Raw genomic sequence first — 14233 nt, forward strand, 5'->3', positions numbered from 1 at the left:
AGGATAAGTGTTTTTTGTTTTTTCTCTCCCAGGCTCTCAGACTCTCTCCTGTGCTGACCAAGACAAAGAGCTGCTGGAGGTGAGAAATAGAGAAGGATACAATAGATGAGGGGGTGCAAGTGTACTGTATGAATGTTGTGTGTGTGTGTGTGTGTGTGTGTGTGTGTGTGTGTGTGTGTGTGTGTGTGTGTGTGTGTGTGTGTGTGTGTGTGTGTGTGTGTGTGTGTGTGTGTGTGTGTGTGTGTGTGTGTGTGTGTGTGTGTGTGTGTGTGTGTGTGTGTGTGTGTGTGCTCTCTCTGAGTCCACGCATATGCCGTCCACCTCTTCCTCCTGCCGCTGACGGGCAGGATCCACCCACAGGCACCAGGGTTTTCCTGTGTGATCTCATGCTGTGGAGTTTTGTTTTCAAACTTTTGTGAGTCATTGCCCTCTCACTGCCAGTTAAACATTTTTGAACATCCTACATGTGAGGGATTTTGGATACACTTTAAGCAATATGTGATGGTGTCATGCAGCGAGGTAAAAAAACGTTTTGTCTATCTTTTAACAGTGTAAAAAACATTGCTGACACACCGGTGGGTATACTAACAAAAAGGCCCAGGCTGAGATGTATTAAAATAACTTTATAAGGAATATGAACGACATGTTTCTTTCTTTCTTTCTTTGCTTCTCTTGAGGTATAATGTTTACCACATTCACCATCTTAGTTTTGCAGGATAGCATGCTAAGTACATCTGAGGATGAGGCAGATGGGAATGTAATTAGTTTTGCAGGTGCACTTACCAAAGTTTAAAAAATTTAAATTTTTTATTGTCTGTTATTATATAGAATGATATAAAAAATGGGACAGAGAGGAGATGACGTGCAGCAAAGGGCCGCAGGTTGGATTTGGCAGACTTGGAAAATTTCTGTGTGATGATGTCTGTAGATGAAAAGTCAAAGCAGCATCATTCTTAAAATGAATCCCGGGATGCAGGGACATACATGTTTGAACAAAGTTACATGGCAAGCTGTCGAGACATTTCACTAAAACCAAAAAGCAGATTTAATATATGTATGTGTGTGGAATAAGAAGATTCAACCTTAAAGCTCCTTAAGGTAGTTTTTCCAATCCCGTCTGAGCGGGCTTTGATTACATGCAGGTAAACAGACTGTGGAGAGCAAACAAGGCAGAATGCATCGGCTGTCATGCAGTCACGGGAACCATCCGGAAAACCTTAAATATTAGCTGTTGCCCCCGGAGGCTAAATTGTCATCAGACAGATTGCCGATAGGTTCCGAGATTAAGCAAAACAGAATGACTTAAAGTGCTAAACCAAAAAGTTGAAATGTAAGGTCTTCAAAAAGCTTTTTTCTGGCAGTGAATCTATCATCCAATGTTGTGTTAACATTGGGTTTCATGAACAGAGTTTGTGCCCTCACCTCCATCTGTGGTGTAGTAATTATACCCTTTCAGCAACATTGTGCTCACGTCTCAGGGACTTCTCCCAGCAGAAGTGGGACTGGGATCCAATGTTGCAGAGACACCATGTAAGGGGGTAAAAGTGTGCCTGCGCTGACTCTCTGTTAATGTTCTGTGCTGTGTTGCTGCCCTCTCTCCCCGACTGGAAGAGCCCGGCTGGGCCGGCTCCTCCTGAAAAAAGAAAGCCCAAGCCCAAACGAGTGAGGATCTCCATGGCGGTAAGATTGTCTGCCGCCTAGAGACTGTTGCTAAGTACCCGTTGCCTTGCGACACACGCATAGTGAGTTATGGACCAAAATATTTGTGGTGCACCAGTCAAAGCATTAGAGTGGCTTTGCAGAGAGAGCGTGAGCGTGTGCGCGTGAGCGTGTGCGCGTGTGCGCGCGTGCGTGCGTGTGCGTGTGTGTGTGTGTGTGTGTGTGTGTGTGAGAGATGGGGGATTTTTTAAGTGGTTTCATCGTTTTTCAACATGAGTGTTAAACCAGCTGTTTCATCAGCTTTCCCTCTAAACTGTTGTTGATGCTCGTCCTGCATGTGGTGGTGTCATTGTGTGTTTTTAAAAGGTATGTTGTATTTACTTTTAAGATTGATTTTTAATGGGATAGTTGGGCTTTTTGGGGTTGTATGAGGCTCAACTTAGATCGATAGTCATCAAGAGCTGACGCAGAAGTTAAGCTATGTGCTGCTGTGGACAGTGGTAGTACCTAAATGTATTTTAGCCAACTTAAAAGGCACACATAAAAAAAAGTCAACATCACTTTACAATTAGAATACCCTCCCCCCCTCGTTACCTTGCTGTCAGACAGACTTTCCTCCAGTTTCCAGAGAAGTCTCCCCTCTCTCTCTTTCAGCTGTTCAGTCTTCCTCCGAAGAAGTTATTTTTCTCCTCTTGTCTCCACAGTGAATGGTGTTTTTTGTCGCTGTTATAATCATTATTTTCTTGTATTTGTTTATTCCATAAACAGAGGAAAGTCTGACTCAAACTGACCGACTGATTTAAGTACGTTTTGCTGCAGCTGCTGCCCCCGTCCTAACTATCTCATACAACCCCATTTCAAAGAAGAAAACTAACCCTTTAAAGTGTTATTAGTGTTGTCAGTATAGTTTTCTGGGTACTGGGTTCACTGTTCGACCCATAAACTGATTTTTCTCGCACCTTTACCTCTGAAACTCTAGAATGAAGTTGTGCATTAGGTTCTGTATTTTACATATTACACTGACAGCAACAACTAGATCATCCCCTCAGAATGATCTCTGTCTAATTTGTAGGTGTTGGTGCACTGTGCAGTTTGCAAAAGGGTGTGAATCTTACTTTGTGTGTATAAACAGGGACACTGGTTGTCTTATTCGATTTTGTCTTTTAGGACTCTACTGAAGTGGAAGATGCCATGACCCCATCAGACGTGAGACCTACTCTAACAGAAAATACAGAAAAATTTGTTTCACAACTCAAAGTTTAGAAGTTTTAGTGTTGTGTCGTCCTTCTCATTGCAGATAGCAGAGTGGGAGGAACAGCAGCTCGATGAGTCTGTGGATTTCAAGAACTGCAAGATTGATCCCGCTCCCTTCCAGCTGGTGGAGCAAACATCTCTGCATAAAGTACGACTTTTTTTTCTTTTATCCCAGTAGCCTATTTTCTATGTCATACTATATGAATATGTAAGCATAAATGCCCAGAAAATATGCCAACCTTTACTTTTTACACTTGTTTTTTATGATAATATATTTAGTCTTTACCGCACTGTTGTCCTGTTACAAGTGGACATATTACACAAATCTGATGCTTTCAGAATAGTAGTTTGATTGTGAGTGTTACTAACACTGCAGGGCTTATGAGGTCCATGAACCTCTGTTGAAGAATGTAAACAGTGAACAGTGCCTTAAATTAAGTTAATGACACTAAATGGAGTGTTGTTCTTAACTGTTGAATTAATGATTTATCTAATGCTGGGATCAGACTCCACAATATCAGCCAAGTGAGCATCAGAAAGGGGCACTTGTTGTATCGCATGTAGTGTGCAGTGGTAGTCCTCAGATCTTCTAATTCAAGAAGAGTAAAAGTAGCAACACCATTGTGTAGAAATAGATTATACGCTGTTTCAAGGAAAAGTCATGCATTCAAAATGGACTTAGAGTAGCAAAGGTAAACTACTTCAGTGTAATATATATCATTGGATCCTAATTATTGATGTATTAATGTTTTCATCAATTATACCAAATTAATCACAACCCCCGCACATGTATGTATGCTGCGCACACTCACACTCTTTCTACCGACTGGGGAGGTGAAAGACGGAGCCCACCTTCAGCGCAGAGTGACCTTGAATGCTTTCATTCATAAAACTGTGATTACATACATACACACTTACCTATAAGAAGATGTTAAATACGGAAAGCTATGATTGGTTTGCATCCAAAGCCGTGTCTCACAACAAGACCTATGACTATAGGATCGCCTACTTCGACACGGTGACCCTCTCAAAAGGCAAAAATATCATGTTGTCGGATCCTGGTATAATAATTTCCATAACCCTGTCCCAAAATGCAAATGAAACCCCTCTCTGAGTCAGTATCCAGGCCATGACCCATCTCTCCTCCTGCACAGACTCACACTATCTTCTCTCTGCTGGGGCTGGATCACGCCTATGTGACCAGCATGGGACGTCTGGTTGGCGTGGTCTCTCTCAAAGAGGTGTGCATGCGTTTCCTTCAATTGTTCTAGTTTCTGATAAGAGATTTCTTGATAAATATGATCATTAATGCTCACCTTCTCTCTCCATATTCCCTCTTTTTCTTTTTTTTTCTCCCTGTGTCTCCAGCTGCGTAAGGCCATAGAGGGCTCGGTGACAGTGACTGGAGTAAAAGTGCGCCCTCCACTGGCCAGTTTCCGTGACAGTGGGAACACCACAAGCGTATCCGAGGTAACAGAACTACACAAGCTGTGCATCCGCCACAGGGGACTCTCGTTGCCACGGGAACCCAACCCTCCAGACGTGGAGGACCAGGCTGATCTCGCGTACAAAGAGATGCCCATCAACTTCTCGGACCAATCGAGTTTGCAGTTTGAAACCAGCCCTGGTGACGTCTCCAGTCAGTCGTCGGACTTGGTGCTCCAGGAGAGCCCCTCGTTCACAGAGGACCAATCAGAGTTAACTTTTGACTGCAGCCCCTCCCACACTGAGGAGTCAGAGCTGGCCTGTGACTATGACCCCCCCACGCACACTCCAGAGCCGGACAACGTGGAGCAAGAACAGGACGGCCCGTCTCTGAACAAGGACCAATCAGAACCTGAGGGAGAGGGTAGCCCCGCCCCCCTCACTGAGGATCAATCCAAATGATCAGAGGGGGTTCATCCGTCGCCTCATGAATGTTGAACGTTTCTTACATTGGTAGAGGTCACCCTTACCTCCGAGTCCAGCCTAGAAACCTGAGCGAGTGAGAGTGAGCATGAGTCGATGTGACATTCATCTTTGTGTTTCAAATGTGCCAACTGTTTTAATATTATATTTTTATTACTGTCAGCAAATCCTATGAAAGGAACAAAATCGAACAAATGTTTTTTTCTTTCTGACTGTCATGTCCTGTCTGCTCTTGATTCCTATTGAAGACGTAAACCTTTAGAGAGGAACACCACTGATTTTACACATCAGAGTGTGTTTAAAGCTTCAGGGCAGTTCTGCTGCACATGTGAAAAAGGTTATATAAAGCCTTTTGTGGCTCCAGAAGGAGCTGTGCAAAGTCTGATAAATTTGTTGCATTGTGGGTAATGTAGGCACCAGGTTTCTGACAAAGAAGAAGGCTATGTTCTTTTTATTTTTTCGTTAAACCGTCCATTGTGACACAATGTTAAAGTGTTACTCCGGCGAAAATCAAACCCATGGTCTTTTTCGGCATGAATATACATCAAATAAGCCATCAAGACAAGTTTTTTGTCACTAGCAGCCAGACATGGCTAACACTGATTAGCTCGGGGCGGAGCGCTAAACTATCCAAAACGGCTTTTTTAACCACTAATATCGCTCAAAATAGCACCAAACCTCTGCAGTAGTTTGATAAGAGTCCATACACATAAACCAAAGCATCATCAATGTAGTTGGCGAACCTGGAGTTTATTAGAAAAGACCGTTTACCACTCACCTGGATTTCTCTGTTGATGGGTGATCACCCAAAAAAACTTGTCTTGATGGCTTATTTGATGTATATGCATGCCCCAAAAGGCCGTGGGTTTTTAAAGGAGTGTAATGCTAAATCAGTGGAGTAACAAACATTTAGCTTAATTGAGTTTGACTTGTGGTTTTAGAGCTTTTAATCATATCAGCTGATGCTCATCAACTCATGGAGTTTGCTCATTTGTCTTATAATCTCCATTTTCACTGAGCACTTTGTGCCTATTTTGGCTTAAATGTTGAGTTGCAACCGCAGTCTGAACTAGACAGCCCTGGATGACCTTTGAAATAGAGCTCAGCAATTAGTCAACATGATCATTTATCGTCTTTCAATTGAATCATGAATCGAGATGTTCTGATCCACAGTTACGGAATCCAAACTGATAAACACAAGCACATACTGTATTTACTTCCTCACATACGAAAATTCTCAGAAAATCAGATTTGAACTCTTTTGAGGAATTATCATCTGAAGCTTGCGGTTTTGTTTTTACATCACACTATTTGTGGGCATGAAACTATAATTTCACATAAAAATTATGTTCATTTTGCATTTTAATAAAATGAGAAAATATTCAGTGCATTTCATTCGGCAAGTATTTAAGTATACAAAATAGGATTTACCCTGTGGTTACCTCATATATTTATGAAATTACCAGAAAATATGTAATGTTGTGATAATGTATATATTATCAAGATATGAAATGATCTATATTGGGAAAGAAGATTTTGGCCATAACGATATCCATAACTCATCAAACTCTGATTAGGTAATACAATTGAAAGCTTGAGAACATCTAATAACGGACCTTTAGGTGAGATTATTAATGTCATTTCCTAAAACTGTAGGTTATATTAGTCAAACAAGAGTAAATGGGGATTTGTTGGAGACTATTTTCAGCTGTGGATTTGAAGCTCTACTGAGCAAAAAGATGGTGTTTGTGAGATTTGACTCAGAAATAAACTACAATGCACATGTTTCTTGTACAGAAGGACATGTCACTCAGTGCAACGATGTGGCTCATCAATGTTTTAATTTTGGAGTCGGTGGCACAGAGGAATACATTATAGCAGTACAAAGACAACATTATTTGGTCTTTTCATGGGATTTGTTGACAAGAAAAATAGAGAATATTGCTGTGTGTGTGTGTGTGTGTGTCTATCTTTGTGAGATATCGTTAGAATTTTTTAGAGTCAGGACATTTTGGTCGGCCCTCACTTTTTTAAAGGCCTGTTTGGGGGTTAAAATTTAGTTTCATGGTTCAGGTCTGAATTAGGTTTAGGTTAGGGTTAGGCATTTAGTTGGGATGGCTAGGGTTAGGGGCTAGGGAGCATTATGTCAATGAGTGTCCTCACAAAGATATGCATACAAGTGTGTGTGTGTGTGTGTGTGCGTGTGTGTGATGCAATGCTTAGATCACACTCATACGAGTCTTCATGAAAAATAACTCACATTACACAAATAATAGAGGGGGGGGGGGGCAAACCACAGACAAGAAAGCACAAAAGAACAAATGAGCACATAATGGTAAGAATTACTAATACTACCTATTTACTAGCACTGGACTAATACATGGTTATGTGTTGGCGGATATGCAATACATTTACAGTAATAATGCAGTAAAAATCTGGTTTATTAGCAACAGTGTCATTAGTTTGTCAGTTCACAGAATCATCAGTGTTTATTTAGTTATTTTTATTTTATCTTACAACCAAATATTGGTTTCCGTATCAGCCTCTGAAATCTCCAAATCAACTGGGATCTACTTTTCAAAGGCAGCTTCTGAAGTCCACCAGGCTTAGTACAGGGCTCCAAATGATGGCGAAGCACATTGTAATTACCATGAGTATAATTTACCGCACATGTAGCCTCGTTAGCTTTATAGGGGCTCATCGGATAAGTCTGGTCTCTTGAACTGCCTCTACATTTTTCTGCTGTGTGAATTTAATTGTCTGTTTAACTAGCTTTTGTTTCTAGCATGATAAAGGAACAACAATTGAGCTCTGAGGGAAAGGAAGATGCACACCACACACACACACACACACACACACACACACACTGGTTGCGGCCTGTAGATATAACACGTATCTTAATGACAGAGAACATTTAATCCAGCCTGGCCTCTAATGCAGTGTTGAGAATCGTAACTGCTGTATGAAGCACAGTGACAAACTGTCGTAGAGCATAAAGTGTCTGTGCGTGAGTCCTTGTTTCAAGTATTTTGGCTTCATGCTTTTGCATTTTTGAGCCATATTTCAATCTTTTGTGACATCATCGCAGCACACCAACCCTGGCTCATTTTTGTCTGTGTTAACATTTGTGCGACGGTTTATTAACGTCTAAACTTTTCCGTTTGCATATAGAATGTGAAGTAGAGCTCGCCCTATAAGATAATGTATAAGGAGTTAAATGTAGAGAGTGTAAAGGCTCATTTGCAGCGTATCTAGTTAAGCAATAAGTCTGTAGTATCTCCCTTTATATGGCACTGACCTGTATATGCTTTGTACATATGAAAATACACGGATGAGATCTACCTACATGCTATTGTACATAGGAGAATTATGCATTTAAAATCCAACAGCCATTGTTATTTTTCAGAGAACATGAAAATTGTTTTTGTACATGAGTGAATGATTAAAAAATTAAAAAAAACACACAAAACACCTTTAAAGGAGAATCTCAAGAGTGTTTCTTTGTTCAGTTTGTGGAAAAATGAAAAGACAAAATCTTCTTTCAAAAAAATCATATTTATATATAAGCAGAACATTCAGACATTCAAGTATCAAACATAGCCCGACCCACGTGACACAGCATGACCCAGAAAAAACAACACTACAAAATATCCATAGAAAAACCAATGCAACACATGACTCTTTACAAAAAATGTACAAAACTCAGTTTGAACAACAGCTTTACATTCTGGTTGAACTCTCAAATATGTATATATGTATATATAAATATACATATATATATATATATATTTATTTACTGTTTACAGCAGCTATAAACGGTGGAGCGAGAGGCCTGGAGGATGAGAGACAGAAGGCAGCGAGTGGAGATGATCAGAGGAAGAGGAGGAGGAGGTGGAGAGAGGTTAACAGTGAAAGCAGAATAGATTATGTCATATCAACACGGACTCAAAGAGACGTAAAGATGGACAACACATCACATCAAATACTCTTTCTTCTCCTCTACTTCATCTCTCTCCTCCTCTTCATCGAAGGATGCCACACCAGAGGAAGCCCGGTCAGAGAAGAAGCTTCTCCTGCTGGAATGCCACCCTCGAAACTCATGAAACACGCTGCCTTCCTCCTCCTCGTCCTCCTCGTCTTCCTCTCCGGGAGACTCGGAATGAGAGGTGGAGTAGCAGGAGTCGAACCTGCTGCTCCTGGCTCGAGGCCTCCACTCAGGCTTGTGGTGGATGCAGACCTCACTGTTCTGCTCCTGCGAAAGAGTGCGCTGCTCCTCATGATCATCCAGCCTCTCCTCCTCCTCCTCCAGGAAGGGACTCATGCAGTCGCTGGGTAAAGTAGGTGAATCGGTCTGGGATGAATGTGGGTCATTGTGAGACGCAGGCCTACCACAGAGCAGGCTGCCACTGCTGTCGCTGCTGCTGGTGCACAGGGGGCTGTAGGAGGGCGGTGCCTCAGGCTGGCACGGCGCTCCGCTGACGGGATTGGATGTGGCGGCGTCTGAGGGAGGAGCAAATAATCAGAACACCTGGAGATGAATGGATAATTAAGGGAGGGTAGGGGGGGGGGGGGGGGGGGTGAAAAGATGCAGCGTTTTGTCAGTGATGACGCGGTAATGAAGACGATGAATGATGAAATGGCGGTGACCGTGGATACCTGCTCTCTGACTGGAGATGGTTTGAGTCTGTCCGTTGGTGTGGGAGTCCTCATCGTTGAAGTCTTCCTCTTCGTCGTCATCTATGGACGCCCACGCTCGCAGCTTAGCCTCAGCGATGGCAAACTGCTCAGCCACTCCTAGCAGGGACACGAATAAATTAATGACACCTTAGAATTAAGGAAAAGTTTATCTGTTGTTGTTTTTGTCAGTACTTCAATATCTATATTTTTGACTCTTTTATTTATTTTTCGAAACAAAAGGAAAAGAAAATGAAAACATGGTACACTGAACATAAACACTTATATAGTTCATATTGATGTACATCTGCAAACATGGTATTAATACCCATAATGCACAACTGATAACATAAAGTTAACCCATAGGCTTGTTTTTACATCACCAAAACCATTTGATGTCATGTATCATACAGATTATGATGACATCTTGTTTATGTTATATACATTTTTGTATACTAAAAAATGTTGGAGTAGTACTGCATCTTGTACTCAGAATCAAAAGTAGCTTCATATAATCTGATGATGATAACAGCCTTAAATAATCAGAAAATTGAGAAAAGCGGTGATCTGAATTTCCCGAAGTCCAAGGTTACATCTTCAAAATTGCTTAATTTGTCTGACCAACAGCTCAAAGGAAGGTTTACAGTTTACAACGACAAAAAACCCAACGCATTTATGCTTGAAAAGTGAACACTAATACACTGGCGATCAAATTTAGAGAACAAAGTATGAATACTTGATTTATTCTGAAGTACTGTTTTTATTGTAACCCCATAGAACATCTCTGAAAAACCCTTGACAACAAAGTAATGTCTAAGAAACCCACTACAGTTACTGAACTGTGGAAGAGACTAAAGAAGAATGGCACAAGATCAAACCAGAGCAGTGTGAGAAACTAGTGATGTCCTGTGAGCGCAGATGTGCTAAAGTCATTCAAAGCAAGGGCCTGGACACTTACTATTCATCTTTGAATCCTAAAGCCCTGAGAAAATATAGTTTAAATCTTCTCTTCTGACACAGTGGTTACTGTCCTCTAATTTTGCTCACTGTGTTTTCACAACATAAGGGTTTTTGTTGAAGTGCCTTGGTAATTTAAAAAATATATGCTAGCACAGCAGTGATGTAGCCACAGCGGATATTCTATCAAATTATAAACAATAAAAACATTAATTAATAAAATTAAATTAATAACAGTATTTCAGAATAAATCAAGTATTAACAATTTGTTCTCTAATTTTGATCTCCACTGAAAAGACTTTTCTCAGAGCATTGATCAAAGTGTGAAGAAAAGGGATAAAGACTTCTCTCTATTTCTCTGTCGTTCTCTCTCTTGATAAAACCTTGACGATGTCACTGGCGCCAGAGAGGATGAGTCACAGCACAACAACAGGAGCTGTTGTACCATTGGTGGACAGTGAAGTGTTCTGGGAGAGTGTCTAAGAGGCCCCTATCTGCTGCCAAGACAAGCCATCACCCAAGTGACAGCGCGGTGGGCGGAGCGGTCCACTGACAAACAGGAGTTTTAGGGGATTATGGGGAGAGACAGAATGTGGGAGCCTGCCAGGAGATGATGCTGGAGCTAAGTACGAAGATGCACCTGCCCACACAAACATAAAACATATCTTCATCTCAAGGTCACAGAAACAAATACCTGCAGCAAACCGGGCCTCCTTTTCGCCTTCAGTCAGATGGCAGTAGGAGCTAAAGTGGGCGGCTGGCGGTGGGTCCACAGGTTTGGGCCAACCTTTCCACTCAATGAGGTGGGCGACCCGACCCTGAGCCAGGGAGGTGGGCTTCGTCACATGGTCCCTCACTGCCTGAGAGATGCCTGGACACAGAGAGGTCAGAGTCTGAAGCTGTAACTCAAGACATTGAATCATTTTAACGACAGTTTTAAAATACACAAGAAGACATTACCATTCAAAGAGGATCTTGCAAGTGCTGCAAACTCATGGATGCCGACACTCTTCCTCGAGTCTGCTGGAGATTTTCCTGACTTTGGAATCATTTCACTCTCCTCAAATTTCACCTGCAAAACAGATTACATTTTTAGCAAAAGTCCCTGTTTCGCACCACGTCCGTGGGTCACATCAAGCACTTTGTCAGCTATTTCAGTATTCCACAAAACGACAAATGTTTACTTTGTTTACGCGGTGGGAAACATTCTAATAGCATCTCAAGGAAAAGCTCAAATTCAAATAAGAATCACAGGACAAACACACTGACAAACACACGGCTCTTGCCTCCATGCCAAAATAAATACTTCGTCCCAAACGGACATCTATACAGCTTTTAAAAACACAACTTTTCCTACCTCTTTCTCTTTCTGTCTCTCCCTTCTTTCTCTACTCCTTGATCTCAGCCTCATCGTGGACATGCAGAGATGGTGTCACAGCGCAGCAAACCAACACAACTAAAAGTCACAGCTTGGGTTAACTGGTTTAAACCACCGAGCTGACAAGCAAACAGCTATGCCCTACATTTACTGCACAGATGCTAAAGCCACAGTAAGCCGGTGAAACCGGGTAGGATGGCTGGGGTTGAGGGCAACGGTGACAGTCTCCATGCGACAGTGCAAACATATGGCGTTTGACCAGCTCTGTATAAGCAGCTCCAGCCAGGCCTGCTCACTCCAAAGCTGCTGATCCCTATAAAAGTGATATTGCTACCCAACTAACTCCACATCCAAAACCAATATGGCTGCACCCAGCAGATCTGGTGGATCAGCTAAATGTGCTGCAGCGGCTTAGAATATGTCTGGTTTTTAGGGCAGGTGAGAGTTTCAACAGGCAGGAAACATGTTGCCTGAACATAACTCTGCACGTGCATGACGTGACAGATATCCTTAAGCAGATTGGCTCCCAAAGCAGCTAAGGAAGAAGACTTTGGTTAAAGGCTTATGTTAAAGTAAAAAATGACAGTAAATGTGTGTCAGAGGCTCACCGGGAGCTGGGAGGCAGTGATATGAAGCCTGTGTGACGTTCAACACTCCACAGAGAGTGAGCTTCACCTGCAAAATACACCTCAGTTGTCACTCATGCTCAACAGTGATAAAGACACCGCATGTTCAGCATGCGAAGCTCTGCACGGCTCCCTCCAGACACTCAAACACACAGATTTCAGCACTATGGACGACTTAAATCAGCTTTTACTTTGAAATGCGGATTATCTTTAGGTCATATGTTAATGAGCAGCATTTGTCACCACCTACACACAATTCCCACCGCAGCCTTTTAAGTTTGTGTCCCCTAAAAACAGACAAATCCCCTGCCACAGGAGGCTGTGAGTTCTGCCAAATTTACATTTTCCCCCCTCCGAAGGTTTTATTTTGATCATTTGAAGTTGGTGGAAGAAAAGAGCAAGAATTTTGGCAAAGTCTGAAAAAATGGATATAAATATATGTAGTATAACAACAGTTGTGTTTCCATTCAATTGTCAAGTGAATTTGAAGCAAACTTTTGAAAAGAAATTCTGAATAGCTGTGTTTCCTTCAACTGGTTTGGAGCAAACTAGCCACTACTGCAAAGTTTCACCAGAAGTTCACACTATAGGCTACATATGGCTGATCTAGATCGCTAACCAGAAACAAAACAAGTCGCAGTGGCCATCTGACCTCCTCCTAACCCTGACGTCTATGACAGAAAAACATGCCATTAGGCGAGTTTTAACCGTTCATTCATGCCTGCGAGCACGGGTCCATGCAGTCCAGAGACGAAGACACATTAAGGGAATATCTGGGAAGATGCAACAGCACACAGCTGATCAGTCATGCGAGTTAAGTGTTCGCTATGTCAGTTTATTCTGCAAAGGCATTTCCGTAAGTCATTTACCTCTTTTTTCATTAAGACAAAAAAACACATCAAGTGAAGGGAAAACATTTTTTAAAAACAGTTTTTTTCCTGTTACTAATGCGATTAATCATCTTGTGATTGACAGGTGTAATTTAAGAAGTATAACAATAAATGATTCTTTCTTTGTGCATGATTGTTTTTCTATGTGTAAGTCACTCAGGTCTCATGGATAGACAGTGAAAACCTCCGGACTCTGTTAGAAAGGGGCCCAGATTGACAGAGGAGTCCACCCTATGTCCAACAGAATAATAAACTGTTGGAATTTTTACTTTGGTGCCAGAAAGTACCCCCACATGTATCTTGTGACCCAATGAAGGGGTCGCGACCCCGGTGTTGGAAACCAATGTTGTGTGTGTAGGTCACATCTCTGTCATCTGGTTTAAACTTGTGATCTCTGTTCATCTGTTTTATTTCTGAAAAGATTAGTCAATTAATAAGTCAACAGATGAAACAATTCCGATAACTGGCTAAATTAATCAATTAATTCACTGGTTCCAGCTTCTCAAATGTCGGCTTTGTGTTTTCAATCATTGTAAACTGAATATCTTTGGTCCGTGTGATTAAATACACCTCATTGTGTATGTGTATATATGTATCTTGATTTTTACATTTTGCAATTTATATTACCAATACTTGTAAGCTGCTAAACTGTGTTTTGTCCTAAAAAACAACAACAACAATTAAAAATCTTGCTATCCCTCTATCTATCTATCTATCTATCTATCTATCTATCTATCTATCTATCTATCTATCTATCTATCTAATGATTGAATGAAAAAGTCGTTTGCAGACATTAGCCCCCCAAAATGTGTTTCCAGACAAGGCCCCTACCTGATTGATAGAAGAATGATTGACAGATGAACAGTAATGAAAATCCTGAGTTGAAT

General features: G+C 41.5%; 2 protein-coding genes across 2 annotated transcripts in view; one reads left to right on the forward strand and one right to left on the reverse strand.

Annotated features, from left to right (window-relative positions):
* The window catches only part of clcn2a (chloride channel, voltage-sensitive 2a), a gene marked incomplete at both ends in the record, with an annotated part of 33452 nt that extends 28652 nt beyond the window's left edge, over window positions 1-4800 (forward strand). Inside the window, 6 exons of the mRNA XM_083928172.1 lie at window positions 33-79; window positions 1612-1680; window positions 2827-2865; window positions 2957-3061; window positions 4068-4154; window positions 4282-4800. Of these exons, the coding sequence (XP_083784298.1) occupies window positions 33-79; window positions 1612-1680; window positions 2827-2865; window positions 2957-3061; window positions 4068-4154; window positions 4282-4800 (866 nt within the window). The remainder of the gene's footprint in view (window positions 1-32; window positions 80-1611; window positions 1681-2826; window positions 2866-2956; window positions 3062-4067; window positions 4155-4281) is intronic.
* Window positions 4801-8794: 3994 nt separating this feature from the next.
* fam131aa (family with sequence similarity 131 member Aa) lies at window positions 8795-11863 on the reverse strand (the record flags this gene model as incomplete). The annotated part of the gene is made up of 5 exons (XM_083927999.1): window positions 8795-9321; window positions 9478-9615; window positions 11147-11323; window positions 11413-11524; window positions 11810-11863. The coding sequence occupies 5 exons, from the start codon at window positions 11861-11863 to the stop codon at window positions 8795-8797; spliced, it is 1008 nt and encodes a 335-aa protein (XP_083784125.1).
* Window positions 11864-14233: the final 2370 nt, after the last annotated feature.

This window comes from Echiichthys vipera, assembly GCF_963691815.1.
Source record: "Echiichthys vipera genome assembly, chromosome: 15".
Lineage (NCBI taxonomy): Eukaryota > Metazoa > Chordata > Actinopteri > Perciformes > Trachinidae > Echiichthys > Echiichthys vipera.